Source organism: Larus michahellis, chromosome 1 (assembly GCF_964199755.1).
Source record: "Larus michahellis chromosome 1, bLarMic1.1, whole genome shotgun sequence".
In the NCBI taxonomy this organism is placed as follows: Eukaryota; Metazoa; Chordata; class Aves; order Charadriiformes; family Laridae; genus Larus; species Larus michahellis.
This window is the reverse complement of record NC_133896.1, coordinates 27,156,670-27,181,592: the sequence shown is the minus strand read 5'-3', so window position 1 is coordinate 27,181,592 and position 24,923 is coordinate 27,156,670. Positions and strand designations below refer to the sequence as shown.

Here is a 24,923-nt window from a genome sequence, read left to right as displayed (position 1 = left end):
AACAAAGTTCTTCCATCTGCAAAATTCCAGTTCTCATGGTCTCAGTAACTCTAGTCAGTAATTATGTTCAAAAACATAAAAAAAAATAGTAATTCTCCCATTAGCTGTTGCAAGTAAAATTTCTTCTCTTCTTGGAGCAGTAATTAATGAATTTACTTTCTGTCTTATTGGCTTCTGTCAACATTGTGAAAAGGGGATGACTCCTCATTGTCAAGACTTTTTCACTTTTAGCACAGGGATAAATTTTTAGTTAAAACACTAGTTTGAAGACTAGGGTTCAAAAATTCACAGAGTAAATTAAATTTCAGTATTTTTGCCGGTCATTTATTACCAGCATGCATTTTTATTAATGCATACCTGCAGTGGGGTTAGATGAATCTGGCTTCGTGCCTAACATAAATACACAGAAATCCCTGTGCATACAAAAGACCTTTTACTCTGCCTGTTCTCTAGCTAGCATCGCAAGATAACTTTTAGTGTTCTTTCCAGATAGGCTTTATCTCTCCTCTCTTCTGAGATAAATTGTCCAACATAATGACTTTTCCAGATTACAGTGCAAAGCAACTACTCTTCTTTACAGAAAAAATGAGAACACCACTACTTAATTTGGACCCCAAAATAGGTTTTAAGAAGTTACCACTATGAGTCAGTAACAAAGTAAGCAGAATGGGAAATTTAATCTCTCATTCAACATTTAATTGTGCAAGATACTGTACCTGTTTTCCAGATTTATGAAAAAAACTTGTGAAGGGTGGCATTCAACCCTTTTAGAGTTAGAAATATTTATGCCACAGGAATCATGATGCTTTGCTGAAGCAATCTAAATTGCTTACACCCAAATCCAAACATAAAACTTTGAAAGAAATTTTCATATAGACTTTCTAACACCTGATCTTCAAGATAACACATGGGTAAAAAAAAGCATGACATAAACGAATAAAGGAAAAAGACCTAACATGAAATAAGCTACGAAAAGGCAGTCTTTCCTTTCTGTGTTCATAATATTATAACATACTGGTCCACTATGGGGCTTTATTTCACATTACCGTGCAATACAGACAAAAACCAAACCTCATGTTTTAACTGAACAACTTTTAACAAACCTCTATGCATGTTACAAAAACACTGTCACCGCAAAATAAAGGCCAAAGAAGATCTCTTGTTGCTCACCCATTGCAAATACATGAGAGAGAGGAGAAGGGCGAGAGGACAAGGCGAGATATTTTTCCTAGTGAGAAGTTTAATCTCTATTATTGTCACGAGAACAATGGTGGGGTTTTTTTTCCCCTAAAACAATGATGCCAAAGAACTTGGAACTATTTGTATTCCATACTTAGAAGTATATATATTATTTTATATATATATATATAATATATATAAATATATATATATTATAATTTTAAAAATTATTTCCAATTACCTACTTTGCTTACTTGCCTACATATCTGTTCACCTCTACTTCCTTTATAATTTCAATAGCTGACTGTAGAAACCCTAAAACCTGAACGGGGAATTGTTTATCATCTCATTAACAAACATGCAAATCAATACAAGCTAGAAAAAAGAAAGTAAAAAACCATTAAGGTCATATATCCTCTCTCCAATCTATAGTGGAACAGCTAGTTGCTTCACTTTTAGCCTTTTCCAAAGGCTTTCCAAAAGCTTTTCCAAAGTTTCCAAAGAAAAGAGAATTCCAGACAACATGCTGACACTGTCATTTCCTCCCACCTTGTCTCTCTTCCCCACTTCCTTCCCCTACCTCTGAACCTGCCGGTCTGTTTCTGTAAAACAAGAGAGGGACGCCTCAGAAGAATGTATTTGCTACATGTTTCAAAACAACTGCCAGATAGGCAAAGTCAGGCAAGCAATAATTACTGCTAAGTGCAGCTACAACATGAGCCCAAGAATTACCCTTTCTATCTCACCTGCAGCTCCTGGACAGCTTAGCTTCCAGATTGCTAGCCTGGAATCAGCCACAGCACATGCTCAGAGAACCCAAAATATCCAGAAGGTTTTTTTTGAGAAACTGGAAGGAAAGCAAGCTTGAGGACTGCCTGAAAAGGGGAGATAACGGCAGGTATGGTGGAAGAAGCCAGCATACTGGAAGGGTATTTGCAGTGTTGAATGGCAGACTACAGGAGGGAGCATACACATGCATAGAGGCAAATTTCAGTAGACCTGCTCCCAGAACACCTTGCTAGAACCATTAATTTAGGACAAAATTTGCAAGTACAATGTGTCTGTCCATAAAAGAACAGTACAAATAGACCGTTATGAATACCTTCAATATCCTCTGCATCTCCTAAACCAAATTCCTCCAACAGATCTGCAAAACAAATAAGTCATATGCTTTATTAAATACTCCTATCCAGAAAGATTATGAAGCTAAACCCAGAACCACATGAAGTGAACGTTACCTGATTTCTGCTGCCTTCTTTTAGGAGAGGTTTCATTCATTTCCAAAACAGATTCATGAATTTTCAGCTATGAAAGACACAATCCAACAATAAAAAAAAACAAATTCGAAGTAACTACATACTATTTAATAATCGCAACAAGTAGTTAGTCTGACATGAACAAATACTTACCTGGGAATTGCTGGGTTTCTCTGAAAGCCCTGGAGGTGAAAAATGTTTTGGAAAGTGTTATTTTATTTCATCGAAGGTACCTTTTACTCCATTCAACATCAGTAGTTTCTACAACTAAGTATCAGTTGCAAGCATTATTTCATCGAGAGTACGATACCTAACATACAATTTACCTCATCATACAGCATTTGCATTAGTATATAAGAAATGGACAATGCATACTTCCCCACCATGCACCTTGGATTTAAAAAATAATCATCACAGAACTTGGATAATTCATGTGAAGCAATAAGGTCATGCTCATTAACAGAATGAGATCGAAATATTTAGTCCTTTTGAGGAGCTGAATCCTGCTTTCTAAAAGGACTATTTCAAAAGTCAAATCTGGTCTGCTTTAATGACTGATCATAAAACAGTCCAACAGCACTATGACTGTGATTACCCCACAAGTGCTTAATGTTGAGGAGCATTTCCTTTCTATTGATGAGACAGAGAAATCATGGGTGCAGACACAGAAACCTCATACACATGTCATTCAGTGAGGTAAAATCAAGCTAGTTCTCAACAGATTGTTATGGTTTAGCTTGCAAGGAAACAAAATCAACAAATGTTTGGTTGTAATCTCCATTTATAGCATAGTTTCAAACACTTTTTTTTTTTTAATTCTTTTGTCCAACATTAAAACATTTCCAAACCCACACAATCTACTGGCCCCCCTATATTTCTCAAATCCTCTGCTTTAGTCATCTTACAGTTTGAGTCCTCTTATGAAAGAAGTATATGAAATGTTACTAAGAATGGCTCCACAGCAAACTTTTTATATTTAAAAGAAAATCATTAAAAAACAAACAGTATTTGATCTCAGTAAAATTGGTGGTCTAGCAGTATGGAAATACCTTAGAAAGAATACCATAATCACCTTTTACCCCCTTTTCACGCTGACTTTAAATGTATCTTAGTAGAATCACAGAATGGTTTGGGTTGGAAGGGACCTTAAAGATCATCTAGTCCCAGCCCCCCTGCCATGGCCAGGGACACCTTCCACTAGACCAGGCTGCTCAAAGGCCCATCCAGCCTGGCCTTGAACACTTCCAGGGAGGGGGAGAACCACACAAAGTAGACTTCCATGACAACTACTCAAAAAGCAGACACACAAGCTCCAGGAGCTTGTAAAGTTTCGCTTCCAGCTTACTAAACTAAAACTGGATGAGCTTCTTCAGCTATTCTATTGTACCTATACTACAAGCAAGACTGACAAATCATTTGCTAAAGGTGAAATCCTTCAGAAAAGACTTCTGCCCCAATAGCAAAACTTCCCTGCCACCCTATGCTCAAGATGCTCAAGAGGCAGTGGCACAAACTACAGGCAGAAACCCCTAGCAACAAAACCTGAACTTTTAAGTCACATTTTAGCTCCTACTCAAAGCACAACAGAAAGCTATCAAAAATTAAGCTAGGGAAAAAAAATTGCTTAGCCAGATTATAGCCTTCTGCTGCTGCATTATCATCCAAGAATGTTTAAATGTTCAGACACATCAGTCCTAAATGACATATACTTTTATCACTATACAACAAGAACCTGAATCCTAAAAAATACAAACACGTCCAAAGAACACACATAATGCAAACAAGACAACTTCCTTTACACACTGGCCAGCAAGCACTGTGATAACTGGTGTTAATTAACAATTGCTATAGTGCACACCCACATCACAACAGCATTCCTAAGACAGACACTGATAAAAGTTCACGTTAGCCTATAAATGCTTACAGACAAACATTTAGTCCACCATGAAGTTACCATTGTCGCGTTCCCCTGAAACAATCTGCGAGCATGCTCCATGTCTGTCTGCAGCTGGGAGCAACACACCGGACGGTACTTTTCTCAGACTTTCAGAATCAGTCTGTATGATCTAAAACACATGTATGAGAATTGGTACAAACGCATTTTCAACTCATTTCTATGCAAAAAGCTTCTGCTAAGCCAACTTGCTTAGCATGGTATCAAGTATATTAGAGATACAAAAACCTTTGATAAGACCCTTGGAAAGGACACATCAAGATATAGTATATTGGAAAATCACAGCAGTTACTCATACTCTCCCCCCCTCACCTCCTCTGGTGGGAACCCCTGTGTTCTTCACAGAAAGTACCTCAGAATCCCAGGGAGATTCAGCATCTTCCTCTTCCTCTGCTCCCACTGCTGGCAGGGCACCTACGAACAAGGTTAGAAGTGAGACACTGGGTGTTTATATTTCACTCTGCTTTTCCCCATCAATCAAGTCCTGCATCCAAAACATGTGCTGTGATTCTATTGCTGAGGAATAAGAAGTGAGTGTTATTCAAGGTTTCTTCACACCCAGCCACATCACAGTACTTCCTTTACATGGGTACCTCCTCGCACACAAAGAACCGGGAAGGAGCTGGAGACCAGTGAGGGCACCCACCCCAGAAGAGGGGAACTGCTGGTTCCAGCTTGGACTCTGACTTCTTACAGTATGCCAAATGCATGTTTATGGTAAAATGTATAGAGACAGAAGAGCATGTATAGGTGCAATACTTGAATACAGCAGGTTCTGCCGGGCCCCCTGTGTAGCATTTGGTCAGCAGCTACACATGCTGTGGTAACATCTACCACACCAAGCTACTCTCTGGAGACAGACAATAGAAATGGTGCCTTCTCCTCCTGCTCTGAGACGAGTACCAAAGTGCTCAACTCTGACTGAGCTGGTAATGCTTTCAAGCACACACAAGTGTGGCACTGAAAAGACCTTCTACATTTTAAAACTGGACAAGGTGAGGCACTGGAAGAGAAGAGCTTTGTCTCAACTTGACTCAAATCTTTCCCAGCTTCAGCCAAGAGCAATCACAGCTTTTCAATCCAACAGGATGGGCCAGAAAGGGGCATATTACTGTCTCACCCAAGAGACTCTAGGCCTCCTTCTCTTTTTTGTCTGTGGATTTTATTCAGATCGCTTCAGGGAGAACACAGCAACAAAAGCAAGAATGGCACTTGTTTCATATAGCATCATTTGGAATCCAATGCCACAATTTCAGTTCTTCAAGAATGAATGAAAAGGAACAAAAGCTGCTTTCCTTCTCTGCCAATGCCCCCTATGATTCACAGGCAAGGGAAAAATTTGCTATCTCAGAAGTCAATCACCATTTTAGTTCATTTACTGTGAATGAATATTTATAGAGAAAGAACTGGGATCAGTATTTACTAACTCATTTCTCTCACCAGCACTGTCTTTTGAAGCATTGTGGATTTGATGACTATCATTACAAATAGAATTTTTCAGACCCTCAACAACTGCAGTTTGTAGCTCTTCACCAGTGTCTTCCTTCTCCTGCTCCTCCTCCTCCTCCTCTTCCCATTCAGGTGATTCTTCCTAAAAGAGATAACACCAAAACAGCTGGAAGGAGCAGAAACAAGCAACTTCTTTGCCATCCGTCGACAACTTCAAAAATACTTTTCTTGTGTAAGACAAAAGGGAAACTTTGTCAAGCTCTGTTTTACAAGGCCTTCAGTTTTTCCATGGGAATCTGTGTGAGTAGACAGCAATGCCTAATGTCATAAGTCTCACCGTTGGTTCTGCAAAGCCCCTGAGAAGCACTTCCTCATGTCAGTCTAACTCTTGCTTCATTTAAGTTACATCACTCTGGAACACATTCCTTCTTTTACCCTACTTTGCTCCAAGGAAAATCAGTAGCTTCCTGCTCTCTATCTTACTGAAACTTCTTTTTGTTTCCTCACTTTCAGATATCGCACCTTGAATTTTACTAAATGGCAGTAAATCTTCACAGATAACATCTGTACATACAACTGAGAAAATTTTAATTGATTCCAGAAAAAGTCTACTGGCTATTCTTTTTCCTGCAAAATCACTGTAGCCAATAGAAAAAAATATTGAAAACACTGCCTGATATTATTCTTATACCTGAGAAATCGCTTTGTCAAGGCATACAACATTTTCTAATATCCAAAAAGAATGACCAAAAGATGGATATATATGTAGAATAAGTATCAACAGGAATCCAGTTTACCATCTATTTCTTACCTATATTACCCTTAGAAAAATACCCTTGTGATTGAATCATCCCTATATACTTACTTTGGTGCTTGAGTGAAATGCTGCTCTTAAATTTTCCTCATGCCTCTTTAAGCGCAAGTTTTCACTTTCTTCTTTCAGTGCTTCACAGACTTTATCATCTACTTCATATTGCTCTTTGTCAGTATCTTCATCATCCACATGTTCAAGAAAGACAGAGTTTGGTCTTTGACTTTCAAGTCTTGGGTTTTTTGCTGCCGACAAAGAATTATTACCACTTTCAAAGCCATCACTGAAGCTTGACTTTTTCTCCTTAAGACTACAACTATCTGGGAGAGGCTGAGGTATCTCTTTTTTCCAGTCTGGCATTTCAGAGTCTGCAAAACAGGAGTCAGCATTTCTGTGAAAGTTCTCCTGAATCAAGCTTTTCCTGTTCCAGCTTTCACATGTATCTTGCAAATTATTTAGATTTTGAAAGACAGCTTGTTTCGGTACTGACTTGTAAGATACTTCATTATTCATTCTCTTTGGAGACATGGCAGTTATATTTTCTTGCAACCTTTCATAACACCCAGCTATAAAAGACACAGGAGTATCAACAGATTCCTCCACTTTTTTATCAAGTTCTTTACTTATTTTATCATCATCATTGCAGACATCTCCAGTTCCACACCGAGCTTCCCCTTCATACTTAGTGTTACTAAAATACTTCAATTTCTGGTTAATTTCCCCTTTAGGGTCTGTTTTCTCCCCCTGCTCCTCCTCCAGTATGTCATTAGACTGAGTTTCTTCATCTTCCACATCTTCCTCCTCTTTTTCATCTTGAGTAAGATCTTCATCCTCCTCTTCTTCTTCTTCTTCTTCCTCTTCCTCCTCAGAATCTTCATCATCATCTCCATTGTCATTTTCATCCTCCTCCTCCTCCTCCTCCTCCAATTCTTCTTCCTCCAGGTTGCTTGCGTCTGAGGCATCTCGATTCAACAATTCTCCACGTTCTCCTTTGTTCAGGTTTGCATCTGATGGGGTTCCTTTTTTGAGGGTTTTCTTTGGTGACTTAGGACTTTCAATTCTAGAACCATCACCATCACCTTAAAGCACAAGAAAAAGGAAAATGCGTGTTAACAAAAGGAGTTATGTAAATATGTATGTTACCAGATTAATGCACAGCAGAGGAGTCATCTGGGAATGTCTGGAAAAGGAGCCAGGTAAGGAATGGGTAGGACGGAGGAAGGACTTGACCAGGGACAAAGGCTTAGGAAGGGATTAATATCTGCATTTTAACAATATGACTTAGTAATTTCAGAAAAAAATAAATGCTGTGTTTTCAAAATACTACTTCTGTCATTTACTATAGAAAAAAAAAGTATAAAAAAAAATCTATTTATCAAGTCTACTTTTATATATCAGTATATCATGCAATCTTTTCCAAATAGCTTACTGTTTTTCCTGAACTGCTGGGAAGCATTCATTAACAGTGTCAAGTTTGGCTTCTGCAGCTTCTGTAAATAAAGATTTATTTAAGCAAAAAAATATTTTTTTTTAAAAACAGTAACAACAAATCCTTTGTTCACATCAAATCTTTACCAGTAAATAAAATCAAGCTGTCCTTTTGATAGTGCTCAGGTGCTGGCTCCATCCTACAGTTCTAACTAGACAAACACTTCTCACATATGCAATTCAGTGAGCATTTTGGCCCAAAACACTGTGCAGGCACCCTTCTGCAAACTGTTGACAAAACTACATGCATACCAGTTCTAAAAATCTGTTTTTAATATTTGTAATACTTAAGTAAAATTCAGATATATTTAAGATTGCAGTTTCAGGATGCTTACTTGCAAATATACACAATGCAAATAACTGTTAAGACTCCTAGACTTAATGCATAAATTAGTCCCTGCAAGTACACTTGCTAAAATATCCCTAAGTTTCAAAACCATGCCAGAAAAATGCATCTTTCCTATTTAAATCAGTGCAAGAAAATGAAACAGTGTTAACACTAAACATGCTTGCATCTCGAGCTTTACAGAGTGGGTTTAACTACCGCACTCAGGTTCCTTATCACTGCATAATCCCAATGCAACAGAATAGATGCTCCAGACATCACCGCAGAAGGTGATAATCCTTCAAAACATTAGTAAAAACAGTAGGCGCGAGAGCTTGTATCTGACAAAAAGAATACTACCTGAGCATTCAAAAAAAAAAAAAAAAAAGAGGGAAAACATGCAGTGTGAGATTACATGCAAGCAAGGAATGCCATCTCATAGAAGAAAAAAGACGACCCATTTGAGTAACTCATCCATTGAGTGCTCTTGAGGAACCTGACGAGGAGGAAAGGAGAACTAGGTGATGAAGGATTTCAGTAGAACTTGATAAATAAATACCCTTTTTATTTATCAGTTAGGATTCTATCACCAAATTTACAGGAAACAATGTTTGGAGAACAGAATATGTTATAATAGTAACTTATAAACTTTCAGGGTCTGCAAATCTGACTCAAATGAATGAGAACAAATAAAATAATGTTGCTGTTTATCTCGTCACCTACTGCTCTTTTGCCCCAAGCCACAAATCTACTGCATGCTCTGCCACAGCTACAGGTCTTTTAGGAAAAACTCACAGCAGAAGAAAGCCTGGCAGGCCAGAGACTGCTTCTAAGGAGAAAACAATATTGGCTGGAACTGCAGTTTCTTTCAATCCCAGAGAAAACTTTCCATCAAATCACTTATTTTTACAGGATATTTTTTCCTGTAAAGGCACCATACCTTGGGAGTAAAATCGAGTTCTTCTTCCTCAGAAGTATGCCAACTGTCATCACTCCCCTCTTTCTCAGAGCTTCTTAAAAAGCAAAGCAAAATGAGTACTGTCTCTCTCAAATAATTCCTCAGGTAAGTGTTAGGTATTTTTAAAGTCTCACCTTATTGAGTCTCCTTGGGAAAAGTCATCTATTGCTGTTCAAACATTAATTGACATGTTGAAATTAGTTTTGGCATACTAAAAATTAACCAGTACATATAAACATTTAACACGGACAATTCTACAGGTCATTACAGCATGAAACTTTGTGTAGTCAATTCAACACAAGACAGCATGAATGAATCCATTTCCAAAACAACTGCTTCTTCAAGCCATATTGAATTTAAAAAAAGAAAACAAAGACCAGCATTATATCTCCTTTGTACTCTTATACCTAGAAGTTTAAGAAACATCTTTAAGCTAAAAAAAAAATAACACAGCATGATATGCTATATTAGTAAACAGTTAACAAAAAAATGGTGGTGGTTTAGCAAGACAGCAAGTAAACGAACCTCTGAAGTACTCGTATTACACGTACAAACCACATGCAGAGATTTTACTATTTTATGTAACATTATGTATAACATTATGCTATATACTATACTATCTGCTGCTCTAACCAGTTACAGATTCTTCTGAAAAGGTAAATAAAATCAAAAAGCATAATCAAGATCTAAAGCTTATCTTCAGGTAGAAGAATCACCAGCAGTTCTCTACATTGCACCAAGAAGGGTATTCAACAGACAAAAGAGGCATAACCAAGGCATTCTATGCTACAAGCTTTCATCAGTGTTATGAAGGCAATTTGCACATAGGATCATAGGATAAATCAGGTCAGAAGGGACCTCAGGAAGTCTCCTAGCCAACCACCACCTCAAAGCAGGCTCAGCTAAGGTCAGGTAAGGTTGCTTAGGGCTTTATCCAGCCCGGCCTTGAACACCTCCGAGGAAGGAGACTGTACAGCTTCTCTGTGAAGCTTCTCACATCCAATTAGAAACTCTTGTTTCCATTTATGCCTCTTGTATCTCCGCCTGCTCCGTCATGCACCTGGCTTTGTCTTTTGCTCATATGTACTTGAAACTGCTGCTAGGTCCCCTTCAAAGCTGCCTCTTCTCTAGGCTGAACAAGCCCAGTTTCCTCAATCTCTCCTCAAAGAGCAAGTACTCCTGTCCCTGATGAGTTTGGTGGCCCTCCACTGAACTTGCTCACTGTTGAATCTCTCTTGCACTGGAGGTTCAAAATTATACCCAGGGAGCTGGACACAATCCAGCGAATGCCCAGTAGAGGTGGACAACCACTTTTCTCAATCTCTTGGCTATGCTGCTTTTAATACAGCCCAGGACACCGCTGACCTCCTCAGTTGCCAGGGTACCCTGCTGCCTTGTTCTCAGCTCCTTCTCTGACAAGACCCTCTGGGCCTTCTCAGCAAAGCAGCTCCCCAGCCAGGCAGTCCCAGCATGTTTTGTAGCAAGTGGTTGTTCCTTTCCATGTGCAGGACTTAGCATTTGCCCTTGCTGAATTTTGTAAGACAGGCCCAACTGTCCATTTACCCAGCTTGCCAAGGTCCTTCTGAACGGCAGCGCTGTGCTGAAGCATATCTACTGATCCCTCCAATTTGGGGCCATTTGCAAACTCAATGAGAGTGCACTCTAGCACATCACTGATATACTAATGAAATCCAAACGCTAGAATCCACCCTGAACAGTGCTAAACCCTCTCAGCTATCAAAAATTATTAAGATGAAATAAAAGGGCTCTTCAATTCCCAAGACAGAAGGGAAAAAACCAACAAATACAACCTCCACATAGTGGCTATTTCAGTGTTCCTCAAATTCTCAATAACTGATTTTTTTAAACTATCATAATAAAATGAAATTGCTTATAAACAGGAGATTGGTGACCTTCCATAAAGTCGCACAACTAAACTGAGGTCTTGGTCAAAATCATTAAAGGGAAAAGGAAACAAAGGCTTATCACACCTGAAGACATCTCCTATACTACCAGTAAACCACTAACGAGCATGGAAATTTTGTTTGTCCTAAAGACAGTGTTTATGTGGGAACTTTGATGAGTACATCTCCTGACATGAACAGGGCTTTCAGACAATGAAATACAGTGTACGTGTTCAGTGTTGACATGTCATGTAGACAAAACTTAAAGAGGCTGAAACTTCCAGTGCGAGGACAAGCTAAAACCATTAAAATACCAACACAGTCTCTGATTTTTAATGTTTCCTGTTACAAACACATAATATTTTAAAATATTAATTAGCTCTACATAGTACAGTTTTCTTTTCTTTTAACTCACTTGGTACCAGCAGTCTAATCTACCTACTAACCTCCCAACCTGAATAAAAATCTGTCTCTCAGATCTGGGTTGATAGTGTGGAACAGTTGGTTATGACTTCAGTTATATTTTCAATGAGTACAGTTATAATTTATCAAACCAGTTAAATAAGTTATCTGAACTTTTGCTTTCAATGTATAGTAACTTTAAGCAATGATTAAAACCAGGTCACACTGTCCTTTAGCAGGCAAGATAGGAAGTTCATGAGCTAGCTTTCAGACAGACCTTGATGCCCTACCATAGAAATGGGATCTAAAAAAGTAGTCTCTGGGGATTGCTTGTTTCCACTTTAATTTAAGTCCATTTAAATTTTGGAGTAACAGAAGAACATATTTTAAAAAAAATTATTTACTAGCACTAACGACACAAAGCAAACACTCAGTTCTGTAATAAAGGACTCATGCAAAACATGCAAACAAACAAAAAGCCCTCAAAGCCTGCTCTCGAATCTAATTTATAAAATCAAAACTATCAAAATAGGGACATCCAAGATAATAAACATCATAGATGTGTTAATATTTGTATATCATACAACATGTTTCATATTTGAAATGCTACTGTACAGAATACCTTTCCTTGATTTTCCTGTTCTTGATGACTGGTTAGGAGATTGTTGCATTCCTATATCCATTTAGGAAAAGGCATGGAAAGGACAGATGAAACAATGACATCAGAATAAATTTGAATTCCCAGAAATTTGGAAAACATAAGCAGTACATCAACAAAGCTATAGCAATGGGACCGTCAGCTACTGTGACTATCAGCCTACTCTACAGTTACACGTGCTACAAACAAAACCAATCACAGTCTACAGAACTCTACTCTTAAGGGACAGTGTCAGTGTAACTAAAATTTACTTGCTCCATGTAAAATACCCATACTCCAGTATTTTGAAATACTGAAAGAGATTACCAGAAATTTACTCTACTGCCAACTTTGTATTTTCCTCAACCTGACTAGTCCTTGTCTAGCACAGACTGCAAATGCAATTCCTTCATATTTGTAGAGTGATTTATACATACAGCACACTTAAAATCCCTGCCCTAGGCATCCCAAAAATCCTTAGGTGTCAACAACTAAACTTTGGAGATATACTATTCAGAAATTTTGAAGGAAATACTGGCTCTCAGTACTCACATCACCACACAACTTCTAGACATTATGTTATTTACATTCACTCAAGTTATAGTTTTAGTATGTTTTTTATCCCTTGCTAAAAAAGGCAACCCAGAAACCTGTCGCTTAAACCATCCCACTTTAAAAGTTGTGTCAGTTGGTACCTGATGCAAACATGGGACCTTTCTACCTCAGCTTGAAGATAAGAGTCCTGCTTATATTGATTTGACCTTGCTGAACTGTTCACATACAGAAGCTATGCCACCAGAAAAAGCCAGAAAAAAGATGCCACAAGCCATCAGAATGAATATGCTGTTCCCCCAGCGCTATATGGCAGGCCACAGCTGGACCAAAACGGGTGTATTGACTGGTGTGAGTGTCATGCATGTGTGTTTGTGTGCATATACACACAAACGTGCTGTGGAACAGAAGTTTTAGAATAGAAATCACTATCCACCTACTCTACCCATTCTACTTAGTAGAATTTTATATTTTAAGTCAACAAATGGTGTGGTTCTGTTATTGCAGCTACCCCACACCAAATTTCTCCTTGGCAAGGCTATAACATTTGTCTCAGAGCATAAGGGAGTCCTGCTTATATCGATTTTACCACAAATACAAGGAATGGATGGGACAAAAGGACTTCTATCAAAAAACATACACTTAAAGAGTTAAGAAAGGAACTCAAGATGGTTTCTCATCTTTTCTCCATTTCTCAGATTTCTAAAAGGTGTTACAGGACAACTTTTCCTGACCTCAGGTGATGTAACTCACACTGAAGCCCTCGTTTCTCTTCATCTTTTTTTACGATAAAAACCCAACAGTTTCTGTAGGAACTCAGGGAAACACTGAAGGAATAATACAACAATATGCAGTGGAATAGCTAAAAAAAAGCTGCTACTGCAGACATACTAGAAATCTGAATCCTTGCCTTCAGAAAAATTGTATAATTACTATGTTTTGCCAAAGAAATTCTAACTTCAAATCTAAAAAGTCTGTCATTCAATATGTCAGAGCTGGAAGCCATTCTTTTGGAGGTTTTTGCAAACCTGTCTGTGATTATTAAAAAGGTTCATGTTCTGACAAAAAGTAAACATTTAAATAAGCATGAGCCAACTTCTTAAATATGCTGACTTGCTTATTAGAGGAGAATATTTTGGAGACTGTTCAACAAGTGCAAAAGCAGCAAAAGGAATAAGAACAACATTGAAGATCCCACAAAAATAGCACAGAAGAGCAAAAGAAAAGAATTCCAAAGCGGGTGTTTCTCTGGTCTCTCAAGATCATCCCAGCTTCTCCTCTAACGGAAGCTTCAAAGCCTGTTACTACAGCATATCAAAGGGACTCTCATGATGCACCTGTGCTTTTTGGGTGCAAGCCAGAGACTGCAGAATTAATGCCAATAAATGTCCCCTATATGCTACTAATCTCCCTCGCTCAACATGCTGGGGTCATCTTTTAAGAGAATGAGCACAAGGAGAAAAGGATTCATACTACTTAGAAGAAAATCAAGCCCTACTAGAAACAGACTGAGAAGTGAGCATACTCTTCTCCCAAGCCCTTAACCTGTGTAACATGCTCTTCACACTTACTATGCCTCTTCAAATGAAGACAAGAAGTAAAGATTTCCCATCATATTGGGGATTTACATTGGTGGTATTATAATTTTCAAGGAATGGGGCAAATAATTTTGTTCAAGAACGCACATTTCCCTGAGAGGATGTCAGTTTTGGAATCATATTATTCTTCAAGCCACATAGTTTAAAATAACCCAGGCCTGTCAGACATTACGTGGTAGCACAGCCATTATCTTCATGCATGGGAGGTAGTAACAGACAGTGCTCTTCGAGTGAAAGCAACATTTCGCTACCTATACGAAGTCCTTTCCAAAAAAAACCCACCACCAACAGCAACCAAAGCCACCAAAACCAACCAACCAACCAAAAATTCCTCCTTCAATCTATCAAGAAACTTTACAAATCTCCAATTAGATCAAAGCAACTATTCCCAAGTCAAAGGAACAAAGTTTGGCTCTAAATTAAATTCCCATATCTGGGAAAAGTCAATGAGTAAAAATATCCCATGTTTTGCTCATATTTCTTGACATATTTAAAAAAGGAGTAATGAACTGTGTTTGAACACTGTCTGCTGCCCATTTGCCACACAGTTCTGATATAACACCCTTAAAAAAACAGATAGAATAAAACCTCCCACTGTAGGGCGTGAGATGCAAAGTACAAGACAAACAATTCCATTTATATTAAAATATTGATTTTACAAGATTCCTCTAGGGCTATGTGAGCTCATAAGCATAGCCTAGATTTTAAAAACTCACTGAAGAAGTTAATTTTTTGATCAAAAGGCAATTTATTTTTTTTTCTGGACCACAAGGTAATATGGATTTTTTCAAAATTTATTTCATAAAATTTCTGGAACTGGAAGATAAGCATTATTTTTATTGTAAATCAAACTACGTCCAAGAAGATATGGTATATGCAGACACTACATTGCTGTTGCTAACACAGTTACTTTTCCAAGACTGTTTTTCCTAAATATGTCTCTACAGCACCTACACTGAAACAATTGTAACTGATGCCAAGAAACAAAATGACTCACTAGAAGGAGCTTAGTGCAGGTGAAACTATTAATCTTAAAACAAAGACACACAAACTCAGTGGAAATCAACAAGACACGTATCTATCTGCTAACTCATCTGTTGCTTCCCAACTACAGAAAGCTGAACAACTACTCAGAATGAACCTACTGCTTTTGCAATTGGATTTTTACAATCTGAATAGCCATCTATAGGTAAAAAGTACACACCTGAAAAACAAAACCACTATTGTCTAGTTCCTTTCCTGTGCCCCTTCTCTGTCTCTACGGGAACACCTATATAGATGGACAATCTGATGGGCAGAAGGCAACAACCCTATAAGTGGACACGTAGCACACAAATCACAACTGCCTTCACAGTCTGACAAGAAGCACCTCCACCTAGCAACAAATAAGCACATGCACAGAACTTCCTGTGCTACTGCATCTGATGCCTCTGCTAAAGTCAATGGTAAACACAATAAGCTTAACAATACAAACCACCTAAAGAAAAGGCCACAGTGATTTTCCTCATGAGCTTCTCCATGGTTAAGGATCCTACCTCCTCTGTCTACAGCAGGTGCACCCAACGTAAAGCCAGCAGCTCCCACCCGGCAAGGAGTGCTTGGTACCATGATGCCTTGTGCACCACCTGCAGAAGCTTCTCCTGTGTTTTCCCAGTCTGTGTACTCTGCCAGTTGTGTACTAAGGCTAAATAGAGAAAGAAACGAAATATATTTGGTAAAAATAACCACATACTTGCATCCACCATTTAGCAGTATAGTTAACAGCCACTTCTTATCCATCCTATACATATTCATAGCCATATGAAGTCATATACTCATATGTATTCGCTAAAGGTAATACACACAGCACTTACTGCATGACTGTTACATACTTCAATAATCACTCCAGTGATGTTCATACTATAGATGTATATTTATACCTACAAAGTTATTAACTCCTGCGTGGCACATCTTTTTCAGCCTAGCTTTTAAGCACACATAACCACCTTAAAGAAGGAACAGCCACAGGTTCAAAGCTATGCATAAGAAGAGTAGAACTGCTCAAGATTTTAACAAAAGGGGTATCGGACAGTAGTTGCTGGTCATTGTAGTGGAAGTCAGTAAGGATAACGGTGCTGGTCTGGAGAGAGGGTTTACATGCATTTCAGTTTGCCAAGTTCCACCTCTGGAAAACTGTAGGATACTGGCCCTTTTTAGAGATTATATTGGGCAGATGTGAGCTTAGCAACAAAACTTGAAATCTCACTGAGAATTCTGGGTGTAAATTTTCCTCAACTTCCAAATTAGCACTGGACACAGGAATGATACATATCAGAAGACATCACTGAGCACTGACAGGTCTCAACACACCATTAAACCTTGGTGCTGTTACCAAAAAGGTTCAAAAGCCACGCTGACAACTGACAACTTATTCTAACAATAAAGTAAAAAATTCACCTAGAATATCCATGAATAACAGCATAATCCTCAGCTGTCCATCCATTAGTGTCTTTATGGGAAACGTCAGCACCATACCGAAGAAGAATTTTTATCAAATTAAGTTCCCCACCAGAGGCAGCAGTCATAAGTGGGGTTCTGAAACATCCAAAACATGATATGAAATAGATTATTTTACACAGATACTGTAATTATTTTTATTCCTACTTGTTCTCAAAAAAAGTGTTTTCCTCCATTACTTTAAAATGAATGAAAGACAAAGCAGTTCACATTAGGTATTAAGAGCAACAATAAAATGGGAGAGGAGTCAAAACAACTAAGCTTCCACATAGGCAACACTTATATACAAACTATGCTGCTATGCAGGAGAGGGTTTTTCAAATTGAGGCAATGGTGCTGAGCTAATGGCACATTTCCTGCCAGAAAGGCCACCACGGGCAATGCCTTTTTGCAATCCCTAATGCGAAAAGCATCCACTGAGGCATGACAGCAATCAAGTGCAGACCTGCTTTCACAAGTCACACAGAAATAGCTCCTTCTGTGTGGCTCCCTATTGTTTTTTTTTCAAAGCTCATTCCCATGCCTCTCATCAATCCAACCTAAAGAATACTGGAAACGCCTATGCAGAGTTTTGACAAACTTCTCACCTTTCACACTGATCTCGGGCATGCACGTCAGCTCCTTTTTTAAGGAGAAAGTCTACCATCTCTTCGTGGTGTTCAGAGACAGCAAGAATAAGCGGGGTATATCCCTCCTGAAAGCACAGATAAATAAATCAAGTTAAAAATCAAAGTCAAAAAACACTTCAAGAGAAATATTAATGCAACTTTTTGAAATAACTTCCTTAATAAATGTAAAAAATTACCTTATTCTGGGCATCGATGTTGGCATTATGCTCAAGTAACAGTCCTGCTACAGATGTATTAGGAGATATGACAGCCAGGTGAAGGGCAGTGTTGCCATCAGCATCTGCCAGATTCGGGTCAGCACCATGCTCTAGCAGAATAGCCACACATTTTTCTTGCTGGCACTGTACTGCCTGGGAACAACACAGAAAAAAAAAGCAAAAACTTCCAGCACTTATATTTCACTCTGTTACAATTCCCCCAGCCTCACAATGCTAAAAAATAAAAGCACCTTCAAAGATTAGGTAACATACTCCTACTCCACCCTAACTACAATATGCATGTTTCTACACAGGTGTATGTAAAGAATCCTGCAAGATACATATTATTTCATGCATAATCAATAAGCCTCACTTGCAAGAACAGAACATAACATTTTCCACATACATAACATATTCCACATACCTTCATCAGTGGTGATCTGTTATCATTGTCAAAAAGATTTAGCTTACACTTGTTTTCTACAAGATATGCAACGACATCCACATGTCCACTTGCACAAGCGAGATGCAAAGGTGTCCTAAAAATTAAATATATTATATTAGCACAGACAGACAACTAAAGAAATCGATTCAGACTGAGATAAATGGATATGGCCATAAGTTTCACTTTGCAAAAAGCAAGCTTAAGAAAAGACTTCTCATTCCACCACCATTAACAGAAGTTGCACACCAAATGCCTGAGGCTGGCTAGCAAAAGCTTTCCATGGTGTCTGCTTAGTAAGGTGACTTTTCCTTCACTGAAGAACTGAATCTGCACAAGCAGATTCCTGTGCCAGACATTGGTCACTGCCTCCAGCAGGACTACCCACATGCCACAGCAACAGAGACCAAAGCGTGGAAATCTGAGGACTGTGGCAAGTAAATCCCTAAGTTTTTTTTATGATCATTCACATGCCAGAAGTGTATCAGAGATGGAGGAGATGGGTTTTATAGCAAGAATATCAGTGTTTTCCTGAACTTGGAGAACTTCGGCTTTTTCTCTCTTGTGTACTACTGCAGCAAACACAAGAACACGCTTGCACCAAAGTGCCTCTGATAACATGTAGCAAACTGGACAGCACACTGTAATCCTCACTACAGGAAAGTAATTGACCTTCCTGACACATATAACTATCATAGTCATAAAAAGCCTACTACAGAGGAAGTCCTCTTCAAGGAGGGAATACCGTATTTCCACAATACATGACCAGCATAAGAAAAGGAAACTTTTTTTTTTCAAGTTAAAGCCTTGCCAGAAAGAAAAGGGCTCCTTCAAATCACACAACATCTTAGGTCTGATAGCAATTCAACCAGCCTGCTTGTACTCAAAGACACAATCACCCAGAAAGTCCTTGCATGCATTTCCCCCTAAACCATAGGCAAAAAAGCAGCACAAGATTTGCTCTGCGCAGAAGGCAAAGTGCCTGCTGGTCTGCAGGACACCTGACCCCAACAGAGCAGGAAACAAGCTAGAAAACAGCCGGGACCTTCCTCCCTTGAAGGTGATGCAATAAAAATCCTGCAGTTCCTCAAGAACTGAGGGGGATGCCAGCACTAGTTTTGAACTGCATCACTGTGGGTAGGTCCTTCTCTGTGTTTAGGAATGCTCAACTAAACTTGCAATTATTTTGGTACCTTGCTGTGAGACAGCGGCTCACTGGCTAGGTGGGAACAGAAAAGCAGAGGTACACAAATGTGATGCGGAAACACAGCCATTCGTAATGCAGATACTTCTTGTTACAGGGCAGTTGATGAGCCTCCTCCATGGCAACAAGGACAACATAACACACAAAACTTCAAAGAACTCGTGATGTCTTGCTACAAACAGGGAACAGACCGAAGCATTAACAGAAGAGTACCTCAAAGGTGACTACTGTTACTTTTTGAGAAATTCCCACATAAGTATGCAGGATCCTTCACCTCTGAAGAAATGACTGACTGAGATTATCTGAAAGCTAACAGAACTGGTTATGACAGAGTCCACTATCATCTAAAACATGCTACTGCCAAGCACTAGGAAACACGACAAACCTGAAGAATCACTATCAGCTTTGCAAATGGAAAAGCCTTCAGAAAACCCGTGGACTCACTGCTGCCCTCCTCAACCAAGCCTCTCAGTCTGTCAACGGGAAAGGAGATGGTTCTGCTTGGAGCAAGGCCTGCTGAGCTCCACAGAAGATTAATTTCAGGAAACAAGCTCGCAGAGAATATCAAAGTGTTCACAGTTGCCTGTAGGTGCAAGAGGCCTCCAGCAACACCAAAGCTGTTCTGCCACCCAGCCCAGACTCTGCTTCTCCTGCTGCTGCAATCCTATGCTGATCACCCATGGGGTAGAATATGATTGCTGATGCCTGAGCAACTGCAACACAACCCCACTGGAGACCACAGGGAAACAGCAGGTTGGTGGCACGCACTTCCAACAGCACTTGAGCCGATGACCCAGCAGCTACAAGCTAAGCAATGAAAAGCTCTAGAGTTCACTCTGACAGGGAGCTGACAGCGTAAATCTCTCTTGGTGATTAGCTTTGACCCAGGATTCATGACGAGCTGGCATCATGCCTACAGTGCTTCCAACTCTGTGCTGAGTTTTGCCCATCTCTTCCAGTAAGCTGAAAGCTTTGCTAGACCACCTCTGTAAAGCTGCCTGCTCCTAACTGGTGCTGTTACAAGTGCACTTTTTTGGAGGTCCTGGGGGGGCTACAGGACCCACTTTATGGAAGGACCCTGTAGGTGTGACACTTGCCATGTGCAGGATTTTGCTTTTGGAAGTCCTGAGGAGCAGAACTGAGATATTATATGAACAATGCACACATTTAGCCATTACCACTCACATTTCCTATTCTTTACATCTATTTCCAATTATGTCAACTCTTACCAGTCTCTGGATGACACAATGAAGCTCTGAAACACAACTGCATCGGTGGTCACTCACAACACTATCACACCCACAAGCACTAAGAGGCATAAGTGGGCCTGCAACCCTCATAGCTGCTGTAGCGTACAGGGCTGCAGCAAGCATGCAGACTGTCCACCGAATCACTCTCAGGTCAGCTTTTCAGCAGCTCTTCAGCATCATGCCAAAACCATCGCAGTGCTCTATCGTACACAAACTGCCTTGTCTCTTGTTTTTTTTACAGTGTGTTACTTTATTTGCCCAGATATAACACTGATAATAGCATGACACACAGAAGGAAATCTTTTCAGGGGAAACAAAGCTTTCTAGACCAAATTTCTAGACAAGATGAACTCAAAATGCAAAAACTAACCAAATTCATTCCAGGGTCTGCTAAGACCTGATGACTGACTGAACCAGACACAGTGAAAGAGAAGGTAGTAAGAAGGAAAAAAGAAAAACAGAAAAACAATCAGCAGCTATTTCCATAAATGTCATTGGGCACCTTGACTCAGGCAGATGGAGTATGCACAAAACGCACTCAACCTTAAACTGCATCCCTTATCTCCAGCTGCATAAGAAAATACTGATTGGCAACACTCAGGCATGCAACCCACATTATTAAAGTGCATGTTTACTGTGCTTTTCCTTGCTTCTCCTACAAATCTAGGTGGCTTTAGGTGTTTCCAGGGCAATAAGCTAGTGGTCTGGCAAAAGTCCGGTCTTCAGGACAGACAGCCTAGGAATCTGAGCTGCTCTGATAAAACCAGCATCTTTTCAGTACACCATGAAGGTTTTGACTCTGAGTCTTTCCAGAAAAGGCATTAAAGGGTTGACGCACACAAGACCTGAAAACTTCATCTGATTCCCTTGTGCTTACGATGGATCACTAGGATCTATGCTGCAGCCCAGGGCTTCTCCTTGAGATGTAATTGACAAGTATTTGCTGTGCTTGACTAAAAAACCCACACAATAACACCTGCCAGAAGAAGCAGCTTCTCCTGCAAGTCGCTGCACTGATCTTCCAATCCAAGGTACCGATCAGCTGTCTCAAAGCCTCAGAGCAAACAACTAAGTAACTGCCACCTAAAATCAGACTGTTGCTTTGGCTGCCACATCACAGTTGCAAAAGGCACATCAGGCAACTGTGAATGCAGCATCAAGAAAAAATAGTTCAAGAAGGACAGGGAACTACTGGAGAGAGTCCAGGGGAGGGCTACAAAGATGATCAAGGGAATGAAGCGCCTTTCTTATGAGGAAAGGCTGAGACACCTGGGTCTGTTTAGCCTGGAGAAGACAAGACTGAGAGGGGACTTCATCAATGCTCATAAATATCTAAAGGACGGGTGTCAAGAGGATGAGGCCAGACTCTTCTCAGTGGTGCCTGGTGACAGGACAAGGGGCAATGGGCACAAGCCGGAACACAGGAAATTCCATCTCAACATGAGGAAAAACTTCTTTCCTTTGAGGGTGGCAGAGCACTGGAACAGGCTGCCCAGAGAGCTTGTGGAGCATCCTTCTCTGGAGATATTAAAAACCCGCATAGATGTGTTCCTGTACAGCCTGCTTTAGATGACCCTGCTTTGGCAGGGGGATTGGACTAGATGATCTCTGAAGATCCCTTCCAACCACTACCATTCTGTGATGCTGTGATTCTGTGCTGTAACTCTTTCCTAACTGCAGAGCACCTCTCCTTAAGTTACTCCTGGCTGAGGCAGTGCAGCTTTCTCGGCTCAACTACTGAAGCCACATGCCAAGCCCTCAAAGATGCACAGCAATGGATGCCATCGCACTTTGACTTCAAAATGTGGCTGGGAGGAATGGTCCTAAGGCTTCTTCTGCCACCCACCTCTGTTAGGCTGCTGCCAGATCCCCTCCACTCCTGCAGCCCTAGGCAAGGAAATACAACTCCGGGAATGAGGCCGGGACAAAAAAGGGTGAGGCGACAGTTGCGTGTTAGGCCACGCTCGAGGGTTTCGGGCACCACAAGCCTGATTCCCGCACCCAGCCGAGGGCCGAGCTCGGCTGCGGAGCCAGCGCTCCCGCTCCCAGCGGCGAGGCGGCCGTTCGCCCCCAGCCCCGCTGAGCTGCGCCCGAGGCTCCTGGCTGTACCGGGACCCCCCACCCCGCCTCAGCGCCGCTGCTTGCCCCCTTACCGCTCCGCTTTGTCCCGCCCGTCGATGCCGGACTTCTTCAGTCCCTGCCGCACCTGGGCCAGGTCGCCGCTGGCGGCCGCGCGATGCAGCTTACCCAGGTCCTTCTGCCGGAGCTCGTAGGCACCAGCGGGGCTGGGCAGGGAGGCGCTGCCGGGCGGCGGCTGCCCCTTCCTCTTCCTCCCGAACCCGAAGATTCTCTTCATCCCGCGGCGGGGACACGGGCACTGTCCCGCCTCAGGGGAGCGACGGCGGGAGGCAGCCGGCGGGCTGTGCCGGGCCCCGGGCAGGGGAGCGGAGCCGCCGGCAGCGGCCTCGGCCCGCTACGGCTGCTGCGGATCGAACCGCCGGCGGGCCGAGACTCCGAGGGCCGGGTCGCACCCCTCGGTGACAGCGGCAGCCCCCCGGCCGCAGCCACACAGGACGGCGCGTCCCGCGCAGGCGCGGTCAGGAGGCGAGGGGACGGTGAAGGCCCACTCCGCCGGCGGGTCCGCGCATGCGCGGCGGGGGCGTTAGCGGGGCGCTCAAATATCGGGCGGGATGCCAGCGTACACAGCTTTAAAGTTAATTGCTGGTTTCCCAGTGTGAGTTGTTTGTGTAGCAAACGGTGAGTGATGTCGCTTTCTCCCCCTCAGGCTACGACGGCGGGTGAGGGGAAGGAGGCGTCTGGACGCGGCCCTGCCGAGCGCGGCGGGGGCAACGAGGGGTCTGTCGTGGCCCGGTGGGTTCCTGGGGGGTTTGTGCGCCCCACGGAGCGCTCGGGGACCGCCGCTGCGGGGTTCCTGGGGGCGTTAGCGTACCTGGCAGCAGCAGTTCCCCGCTGGCCCCCAGCAGGGTGTGGGCCACCAGCCCACGGGCCAGCTCTGCCTGGTTTGTTTTGGAAGCAAATTGTGCCGGGGGTGTTTTTGGATGAGAAGCTCAATGTGACCCTGCAATGTGCCCTTGCAGCCCAGGCAGCCAACTGCATCCTGGGTTGACCTGGGGCCAGCAGGTCGAGGGAAGTGATTCTGCCCCTCTACTCTGCTCACATGAGACCCCACCTAGAGTACTGTGTCCAGCCCCGGAGTCCTCAGCACAAGAAGGACATGGACCTATTGGAGCAGGTCCAGAGAAGGGCCACAAAGATGATCAGAGGGCTGGAGCATCTCTCCCCTGAGGACAGGCTGAGAGAGTTGGGGTTGTTCAGCCTGGAGAAGAGAAGGCTCTGGGGAGACCTTATAATGGCCTTCCAGTACCTAAAGGGGGCCTACAGGGAAGATGGGGAGGGTCTCTTTATCAGGGAGTGGAGTGATAGGACAAAGGATAATGGTTTTAAACTGGAAAAGGGTAAATTTAGATCAGATATTAGGAAGAAATTCTTTACTGTGAAGGTGGTGAGGCACTGGAACAGGTTGCCCAGAGAAGCTGCCCCATCCCTAGAAGTGTTCAAGGCCAGGCTGGATGGGGCTTTGAGCAACCTGGTCTAGTGGGAGGTGTCCCTGCCCCTGGTAGGGGGATTGGAACGGGATGAGCTTTAAGGTCCCTTCTAACCCACTAAGATGTTTTCCAGGTATCTTAGAAGAAAGGCAGGATTTCATTTATAAGATGGCAATATAGAGTAAACACAGTCCATCTCTGTGCTCTTCCAAGGAGAAAGTACTTCTTCTCCAGTCTTTTTTCAAGAGGACACTTGCTAAGCCACAAACTCTTTTCTTTTACAGGTCACTTGTGAACCAAGACCCAGGAGACCCTACAGTCCCTGTCAAATGCTTCAGAAGGGTATCAATAAAACCCCTGTGATTAGGAGTCAGCTTTAGTTGGTAGGGGCTTTGGTAACTGATTGGGCTGAAATTCAGCTTCATGCTTTGAACATAAGGGAATGCCAAAAAAGATGCAAAATGAGTAGCTAGAATCTATCACTAAACCAATTATCAGCTGTTTGTATTAATTTTTGCCAGCTTTTTGATCTTTGTTTGTACTATTTCTTTAATCTCTTTGGAAGATACCCAAGCTTTTGTTTTTAGTTTTCATCGATTCCTCTTTTTAGTTTCTTTTTAATAGTT

At 41.5% G+C, this 24,923-nt stretch overlaps 1 protein-coding gene across 7 annotated transcripts in view; it reads right to left on the bottom strand.

Moving 5' to 3' along the window:
• Positions 1-23,343, bottom strand: part of ANKRD26 (ankyrin repeat domain containing 26) — a 59,493-nt gene extending 36,150 nt beyond the window's left edge. For 3 of the 7 annotated variants that reach the window (XM_074600838.1, XM_074601186.1, XM_074601266.1), the window contains exons 1-17: positions 22,885-23,326; positions 18,260-18,374; positions 17,815-17,988; positions 17,597-17,703; positions 16,950-17,087; positions 16,049-16,197; positions 12,349-12,399; positions 9,555-9,588; positions 9,403-9,475; positions 8,079-8,139; positions 6,704-7,728; positions 5,830-5,980; positions 4,742-4,803; positions 4,390-4,501; positions 2,589-2,617; positions 2,418-2,484; positions 2,282-2,326 (exon numbers count right to left, since the gene is read on the bottom strand). In XM_074600838.1, coding sequence (XP_074456939.1) covers positions 2,282-2,326; positions 2,418-2,484; positions 2,589-2,617; positions 4,390-4,501; positions 4,742-4,803; positions 5,830-5,980; positions 6,704-7,728; positions 8,079-8,139; positions 9,403-9,475; positions 9,555-9,588; positions 12,349-12,399; positions 16,049-16,197; positions 16,950-17,087; positions 17,597-17,703; positions 17,815-17,988; positions 18,260-18,374; positions 22,885-23,087 — 2,596 coding nt within the window. In that variant the 5' untranslated portion in view covers positions 23,088-23,326. Of the gene's footprint in view, positions 1-2,281; positions 2,327-2,417; positions 2,485-2,588; positions 2,618-4,389; positions 4,502-4,741; positions 4,804-5,829; positions 5,981-6,703; positions 7,729-8,078; positions 8,140-9,402; positions 9,476-9,554; positions 9,589-12,348; positions 12,400-16,048; positions 16,198-16,949; positions 17,088-17,596; positions 17,704-17,814; positions 17,989-18,259; positions 18,375-22,884 lie in introns of all 7 variants that reach the window. The other 4 variants (XM_074601096.1, XM_074601356.1, XM_074600925.1 and 1 more) reach the window with 3 other exon arrangements.
• Positions 23,344-24,923: the final 1,580 nt, after the last annotated feature.